General features: G+C 37.6%; 1 protein-coding gene across 1 annotated transcript; it reads right to left on the bottom strand.

Annotated features, from left to right (window-relative positions):
- Positions 1 to 908: 908 nt before the first annotated feature.
- Positions 909 to 5,473, bottom strand: LOC149539723 (uncharacterized). Its single transcript, XM_089800271.1, has 5 exons — positions 5,276 to 5,473; positions 3,076 to 3,372; positions 2,555 to 2,953; positions 2,111 to 2,428; positions 909 to 1,004 (listed from the first exon to the last, which is right to left on the bottom strand). Exons 1-5 carry the CDS (start codon positions 5,471 to 5,473, stop codon positions 909 to 911), a joined length of 1,308 nt encoding a protein of 435 aa, XP_089656397.1.
- Between the last annotated feature and the right edge of the window lie 3,537 nt (positions 5,474 to 9,010).

Below are 9,010 nucleotides of genomic sequence, written 5' to 3'. Positions count from 1 at the left end.
CGAGGGCAATGGCTTGACTTTGCCAATCTTCGTGGTCCAACATTTGGTAGACCAGAGGCGAGGACTTATAGAGCTACATTAGCTCAATAGGACCTGATTGGATGGTGGACATGTCATGGTAGAGACGCACCTGAGTTGAAAGCCCTTGCCACCCGTCTTCTCTCACAGCTTGTGAGTTCCTCTGCTGCAGAGAGGAATTGGTCTATATAGCTTCATTTAATCAGTCAAGAGGAACAACCTTACCTCTAGACGATCGGAGAAGCTTGTGTCTGTTCATAGTGTATTGCGACTACAGGAGCGACAGAGTCTTGAGTATCGAAAGACTCCAGCACTACATTGGGATATTAATCCTAAGGATGCATTGCAGATTGATGAGGATAACACACCCCCAGGGCTGCTTGGTGTTCCATTGGATGAGGACCCTCTGCCTACCCCTGCCAGTGATTCAGAGGATGAGATTGATGATGATCTTGATTTAGATAGAGATTTAGATTCTTAGAGGACAGCCATATATTTGGCTTTCCGCTTTTCAGATACTCAGATACATTATTGCTTTTGATTATTATGGAGTTGGACATCTCATTTACACTTCTAGTATTTATTTTCATTATGTCATTTTGATTTTCATTTCATGCATGATGATGATAAATTGATACTTGGAGCCTTTGGGTGTTTTTGCTAAATGTAAGCGATATTTGGATATATCATCATATAATATTCTCATTTTGATTTTAATCTTAATAGTTTTGAATTTCGATGTATTCTATGGTGAATGGTTTATCAATGTTATGATTTATCATTGTTATGGTATGCATATCAGAAATATATCTCTAAAGAAGTCTAATTCTCCATATATAAAAATTTTTAAATCCCCTATATTTTATAGCCGTCCCCTGAGGTCCCGTCCCCTAAATTTTGGCTTCGACCCGTACCCATACCGGAAACACGTTCCCATCCCCTAAAATGTCCCCGTCCCGAAAACTCCGTGGAGCATAGTCAAATACCTATAATCATGATACATCCCAACAGATGAGATAACTTCATAATCATATAGAGCATCCAAATCAAGTTCCATTATACTTTTCCAAGCACCCAAGTTCTCGTCCAACAATTTCAATTGTTGTTTAGGTGACCCTTGAATGTCACTTAATTGAGCAACAACTTCTTTTCCTTTCCTCAACACCCTGTAAACATCACGAATGAGTTGATAGCCTTGTGATTCAATGCTACCTGCCCATTCATCTACACCTTGTGCATTTCTTTTAACCTTCTCAATACAAGTATTTGGTACACATTCAATACTTGACGAAGACTTCTTCATTTCTTCAATGAATCCAAGGAGTCGTGCATTCTCCTCTTTGAGTTTGTTTTTCTTCTTCCATAGTTCATCATTCTTCTAGGCTAAGAAGTTGACGGTCTCATGTGGATCCTGTTGATAACTCAACCTGCTTTGCTTACCAAGTTCAACTCTCATAATTCTGTAATCAGCAGGTTGCATGTCTTTAGTCGGTTTCTCTACAAGTGGCTCAGCTACTTCAGCATATTTACTAAGTTGCCGATTCGGGTTCGGGGACGGGTTCGGGTTCAGGGTTCGGTTCGTGGGTTCGGGCAATTTTTTTTTCCCCATTTGGGTTCGTGGGTGGGTTCGTTAGTGTATATATATATATATATATATATATATATATATATATATATATATATAGATGCAAAAAAAATATAAACTCATATAGTTGTAAAAGTAAAACTAAGTCATTCCATAGTATGAATATATCAATGTTACTTGATTATTGATCAATGCCAAATGTCAAAGATAAACATTAAATACTCACTCATTAATCTATGCTAATGTTGTAAATAAAATCATACATTGAATTACTAAAGTGGAAAATGGAATTTCAAAACATAGACTACTTCATCAGATTGATAGATAATAAATTATGACTTAATAAAGTTTGAAACTGTGAAACATAGTGATAAATCATAAATGACTCAATGAGTCAATGACAAATGTTTAAACATAGTTTATCAAAGATGCAAATGCCCTTCAAGGGTCAAATGGGTCATCAAAATATGAGGGATCAATGGCTTCATCCTCATCTATATCATTGACATTTTCCACATCATTGGAACCCAAACCGGTTCCACTAGTCCCAGATGCAGCCACATCCTCCTCCTCGTCCTCAACATCTAGCAAGGCAATTCTAGATATATCTTGGACAGTCATATCCAAGTTAGAAGTCTCAGGTAGTACATCCCACAACTTCTCTGGTCCCTTCTTATATCCTGGATCCTTGCGTGATAAGAGGCGCCAGTTGTTGTGAATAAATACCAAGTACTCTGCTTTCTTTGAACCCAACCGGTTACGCTTCACTGAGTGGATAAAGGAGTATGTACTCCAATTCCGCTCAGCAGCAGAAGAGCTTGCAACCTAGAGAGACAACCAACAAATTTTAAAAAATTAGCTAAGTAATTTTACAATACAATAGGAATTTAAGAGTGCTAATTCGACAAGCTAAGTAGCCATAAGAAAAGGAAAAAAAACTTAAATACATACTTGTGACAAGATCTTAATGGCAAGAGGTTGGAGGTACATGTAACTTTCCCCATGTAAGTACCACCATCCAATGGCATCCAATTTACTTTGGTCATTGATTGCATCAGGCTCTGCATTTTTGCTTGAGACAAAATCAACAAACTCTCTCCTAACATTTGATGCCACATCAGGATCACTAAAGAGCCTGTTAAGTGCCCTCTTATACCCAGCAGCAACTTCAGGATCTCTATATGGTGCCACTCTACCAGGAATCGCAAGTATCTCACTGCTATAATATCTAGGAGAAAGTGCATATGCCAAGAGGTGCAAAGGTGTAGTCATCTTGTTCCAACGATGTAGAACAATTTTCTCCACCTTAGTGTACAAGGTATCAGGATCCTGCTCTCTCCTCTGAATGACCTGGGATGTCAAATGATGTACATGTAAGTTATCTTGATGTAGTGTTAATAACTTAATTAAAATCAAAAATCAAAATCTCTCAATAAACAAGGATAAAGTATTGTATAAAAATTTAAACTTACTGATTTCATTCTTTCTAGCATAGAGTCCATGGCATCATATATGTTTCCCAAACAAGGCTCATCCGTGTCGGCATACCGAAGCATAGACATGATGGGCTCGGTGAGTTCTAATGCATATTCCACCCTATTCCAAAAATTATCACTCAAGATCAAATCCTTTACAGTTTTGGCCTTTTCTGTATCAGCTTGCTTCCATCCACCCCATTTGTTGCTAATAACCATTTGACTCAATGCCTCTTTCACCCTCACAAGTCGTCTAAGGACGATTGTGTGTGAAGAAAACCTTGTTTCAGCAACCTATTACCATGTTAATTCAAATTGTAAGTTAATATGATAACACAAAAATTTAAGAATATGTATTAAATTTTGTAAAGTATGACACAAAAATTAATATGATAAATGAAGCTAAATAAAGTTGAAAATTTACCTTCAATAATTCCAAGCGGGAGAAAGTTCTGAAAATTGCTTGTGACATATGGTGGTTTGTCACAAACATTTGGATCTGCTCACCCTCCTCATACACATTTTTCATCCATTCAATTTGGCTGCCCATTGTTTTCATCACCAAGTTCAAGGTGTGGACAGTGCATGGTGTCCAAAAGATATGCTCATATCGTGCTTCTACCAAAGCACCTGCAGCCTTACAAACTTTAGCATTGTCCGTTATTACTTGGACAACATTGTCAACTCCCACGGACTCTATGGATTCAATGAGAAGTTGGGCAATAAAATTTGCATCCTTTACTTGCCCTTCACAATCAACCGCCTTCAAAAACATTGCCCCCTTGGGGCAAACAGCAATCACATTTATTAATGGATGGTTTTTGCAATCTTTCCATCCATCAGAGACAATGCTCACCCCCGTTTGGATCCAAGAATCTCTTATTGGTTTGAGGAGGTTTTCTACATTCTTTCTCTCCTTATGCAATATGGTGGTTCTCAACTTTTCATATCCAGGGGATTGGTAACCATGAGGTGCATCATTTATTGCTTTCACCATCTCTCTCCAATAAGGGGATCTCACTAGATTGAATGAAACACCATTTGTAATGAGGCAACGCCCAACCTTTATGTCAGCAATTTCTCTCTTGTCATTTTCAAATGCCGTATCTAATGGGCCTCTCTTGCGGGATGCGGGTGTTTCTATTTCATCTTCATCCATAGATGGGGTAGGTAGGAAGGGATGTGGTTTACTAATTGTTTGAGAGGGTGGTGTTGGTGGTATTTGCTTTGACTTATCTTTTTTTACCTTTGACACTAACCTATCAGCCTCTTCTTGTTCTTTTAACATGCCTGCTATTTGAGGAGCTGACAACCCTTTTTTACCTCCCTCTAGGGGCCCCTCACACATGGAAATCCCTTGACCTGGTGGACCTATCAAATGATGTTTAACCCAGAAATAGGAGCTTCTATATTGGTTTTGGCAAAAATTGCATTTCCATATATACCCTCCCCCACTAGCACATTGCTCAATTCTTGTTGTATACTTCCACAAAGGAGAGCCTTTATCAATTTTAAATCTTTGGGATCCCACCCCACCCACTGAACCCTGACTACTCATTCTTGGATTCTTGCAATCTATAAAAACAAATTTAAAAAAATATTTCAAAACTTATACAAAACTTGATAAAAATTTAGAACAATAAATATAAAAAATTTAAAAAACTAAAAACAAACTATGAAAGAAGCAAAAGGAAGGATCAAATGCATACCTGGAACACTCAACACCAAAGTAACAAGAATCGGAATTGGATCGAAATCGGCAAGGCCGAATCAAGTCGTGAATCGGCCATGAATCGGAATCGAATTGGCCATGAATCGGAAAATTTAAAAAACCCTTGAAATTTGGTGAGTAACTTATTTCATAAACCCTTTATCGCTGATTCGATTCACCGATTCACAAAAAATCGTTTGGCTTGAATTGAATCGCCGAATCGCGTGAATCGCATGAATCGTCGTGATTCTTGGAACTATGCTCAACACTGATTATTTGAAGGATTTGAAACTCCACAAATAATCTCTAAAACCTTCTCTTCAAACTTGCAAAATGGCCACACCAAAATGAGAGAGCAAAATGACAAAGCAAATGAGAGATTAGATGAATGAAATGCATCTAATAGGCCTTACTTTAGGGTTTGGCAAAAAAAATAATGAAAAAAACATTATTTTATTGCTTTTTTGGGCCACTTTTTGGCCCCACCTGCCGCGGGTCCGCCCGGATTCGCCGGGGTCCGCGACGCACGGACCCGGGAGGACCCGCAGGCCAAAATGCGGACCCTGCCCGGACCGGTCGCGGACCCGGGCTCGGATCCGGACCCGAATGAATCCGGACCCAGACCCGAGCTCCAGGGTGCGAATTCGGTAACTTAGCATATTTAATGTGATTTTTGTCAACCATAACTCAAGAAATTGTTTTGGCTTTCTTATTTTTTTAAATCTTTGACTCGGTTATCTGCCTGTCAGATTCCTCAGGTGGGATTTCTTCTTTCTTTCTCTTTTGCGTGATTGTGCTCAACCATGGAGTAACACTAAAAGAAGATGCACTAAATGAAGAAGTAGTTACTATAGTTAACTTTGGACTACCCTGCATAACAGTAGTAACTATAGCTGGTGTCTCAATTTAAATAGTCATGGAAGAGGACTACTATGTGTGTCCTCAGTCATGAATTATTCAAACTGAGCTGAAGTCACATCAGACAATGTCATAGACCAAACAATGGCAGAAGGAATTGATAAGGAGTATGTATCAAAAACATTCTCAATGGCATATTGATCTCCTTGTGTTTCTAGTGTGTAATATTACAAAATCTTCAAAAGATTGATGTTCAATGGAGAATGCATGCATAGAAACACCTAAAGGTGAATCACGGGATTCAACTACTATTGGTGCCAACTTCGGAAAAGAAGTTGTGCAAGAACCTCAAGAGGACATGAAGCGAGTGGTGATGATTCCTTTGATTTTCTTGCTTTATCATCACTTGAGTCAACTTGAATTGATTGAGATTCAATCCCTTTTACCTCAAGTACTCTTGAATCTTTTCCTCCTTTGATAGATAGTTTGGGCAAACTTTGAAGAGGAGGTTCAAATGTATACGGGGATGTGCAATCTTTACCTTTACCCTTTATTTCTGATCTTAAACCAGTTGGACTAGCAGGATCAAAGTCTTTGCCAAGCTTTATTTTGATGCATTCGAGACCCCTTCTGTTAATCCATGTATTGATATTAGCAAGAATAGACTGGAATCTATTCCAAATGGACATATTTTCTTTACACCACCATGTAGGAGGAAGAATGGGTAAATTCTCCACATCATGCTAAAAATATTCAGAATTCTAGGATTTGATGATCGTCTTCAAATCCAGGAGGAATTGATGCCAAGTTGAAATCTACAATTTGCTTCACAGTCAACTGAGTATAATCAATGCGCCATATATCCACCTCGGTACGTACATCAATCCAAAGATCTTCTAGACAATGTATTTGTAAGAGCTGCTTCCTCATTTTATCATACAACCCTCTCCTATCAAGAGATCACCTGGCGGCAAACTTTTTCAGCATGATCCTTTGTAGTTCAAACTCCATGTTCTTTGCTTGAGGCACAATATCTATTGAGTATCCTCCAATCTTCAATGGGTTTGAAGACGAGATCCCCACTCCAATTCAATGCAAACTAGATTGATAAGCATGTACTTCCATAAGTTGCTTTGTCAACTCCATGAGTATTGTTAAGTTTCAAGATTTGCACCCTTTACTAAACTGGAAAAAAGTTCAGTAAACCCTTACTTAACATGGGATTCACTCCACTGTATGGGACTGGACAGTGAGATGAAACCTTCGGATTCTAGGCCGGCTCCTATTGAATCTCTCAGTGATAACCTCTTAAAACTTAAAGAAAACTTGAGGGAAAAGGGGAAGAAGTTACTGAAAACCAAAACCTAAACCTTAAGTCTAAACTAAGGAAGTGATACACCAAAGAGGGATATGGAAATGTAACCCACATGTAACAGAGAGGATAATATAGCTTCACGAAACACAGATGAAGCACAACTTCCTGTAAAGGCTTGCACAAATGATTTATAATAAGGTTTTCCTCTGAAACCACAAAGAGAAGGATAAACTAATACCTCCCTTTGACCAATTTCACCTAAAAACACATGTTATAACCTGCAAACATACTTACTGTTCTACACAAAGGTGCTGAAATGAGACAGAAAACAAGGAATAATGAAACATTCACAAGTTAACCTATCCAATCATTAAAAATGCACACAGAAATTGTAGAAAGGAAAAGGGCTCATTGATAACCTCACCAAGCATAATCACACTGCTAGAACCTGTATTATATCTCCAGAAATGAATTACAGACTCTGTAGAATGAAATCCAGGACTCAGAGAAAAGCCACAAAACCTCTATCCACCCAAATCAGAACCCTTACCAAATGAGCCTTCAACTCATACTTATGCACAAAAATACCCAACTGGATTTGGAAAGTCATAAATGTTGGGTCGGATTCAACCCCAAAGGCCAACTTGAGTCCTTGACAAGACTTCAAAAAGGTGTACAAAATAGCCCAAAAGGCATGGTCTGATAATATCACCAACTGCCCATCATAAATGTAGCCCCAAAACTCCTGCCAGACTCCAAAAGTCCTCCAAAAGCAATAATTTCCTGCCCCCAAGTCTTATCATACATGACTCAACACTTAATCGTAATGATCTGCAAAATATGTCTCCCAACCCTCTTAAAAGGAAAATAAATATTATCTCTTTGCATAATAACATCTATTAAATGATTTATATTTTAAAAATATAAAGCATCTAATATTTATTAACTTATTATAATTTAATTTATTTATTATTCATTCATTTCTTTTTATTTTAATAAATATTAATTATACATAAAATATTAAGTGATAAAAATAATCACTTAATGTTTTATTAGAATAACTAATATTTGTTAAAATAAAATAAAATAAATAAATAAGTTATATTATAATAAACTATTGAATGAAAGGAAACATATTTATCTTGACCCTTTTAAAAAGAATTAAAAAAAACATAACCTTGCAATAAAAAAAAAATGTTGAGCATGGGTGATAAAAGACCTTGGCAAAAAATTTGCAACTATGAGAAATAAAAACAATGAAAAACTCCCCTTCAATATCCCGGACTCCAAATATTATGCAAAAGAACAAAGGGCAAGAGATATTATTCGACTACCCTAGAAGGTTTTCATTCTGTCATTTCTTATTTTGCTTCTTTGGAGTTCTGGAAGGTTGGAGAATGAGGGTTTTTGGGAGTTTTTCGCCGCCATGAAGAGTTTGGTGAAGGTATGTTATTCCGAAACTTTATTTTGTCTTACTTGTTGGCCGCCATGAAAGTTTGTTTTGCTGAAGTCCCTCTTTACACACCATTATGTCTTGCTCATTCTGGACATACTGGGTAAGAACGATATATCATTCCTGTTCATTTCATGATCACAGATGCTATTGAATCATGTATGCCACCATGGAGATTTATTACTGTTCTTACTGTTTCGAACTCACTGTTTGTGTATTCTCTTCATTGCCACTGATATATTTGTTGAGAGCTCTTGATTTGAGCTTGCTGTCCCGTCATTGTTTAGATGAAATTAACAAATTTCTTTCATTTCGCCGTTCCTGCTGGTGGAAAGAAATCGTTCTGGGTTCATTGTAGCTGTAGCAGCGCCCAACCCTTCTTCCTTTTGTTAGCTCTGTGAGTTGCAATTGTTTTAAAATGGCGATTTTGTTTGTGGAGTTTCTGCTCTGTATACGTGCTATCCTCTGTTCTGGAAGACGTCTTGGTGTATCTTCATATTATTGCATACTGGTTCTCTTTGTTGGCCGCCATTATTAAGCCCTTATCCCTGCTGTTGATACTAAAAAGAACCCGTTCTGGGCTTTTTTGCATTTG

This window comes from Cupressus sempervirens, chromosome 9, assembly GCF_028749045.1.
Source record: "Cupressus sempervirens isolate cs-2001-9-10 chromosome 9, ASM2874904v1, whole genome shotgun sequence".
Taxonomy (NCBI): Eukaryota; Viridiplantae; Streptophyta; class Pinopsida; order Cupressales; family Cupressaceae; genus Cupressus; species Cupressus sempervirens.
This window is presented reverse-complemented; position numbering and strand designations above follow the sequence as displayed.

Bases quoted from the DNA above. Each gene is read 5' to 3' on its own strand.
- LOC149539723 (XM_089800271.1), bottom strand. From the start codon at position 5,473: ATGGTTGACAAAAATCACATTAAATATGCTAAGTTACCGAATTCGCAC. The intron at 3,373-5,275 runs GTGGGGCCAAAA...ACATGGTAATAG, and splicing joins TCCGGGCGGACCCGCGGCAG to GTTGCTGAAACAAGGTTTTC. The intron at 2,429-2,554 runs GTATGTATTTAA...TTGTCTCTCTAG, and splicing joins CCATTAAGATCTTGTCACAA to GTTGCAAGCTCTTCTGCTGC.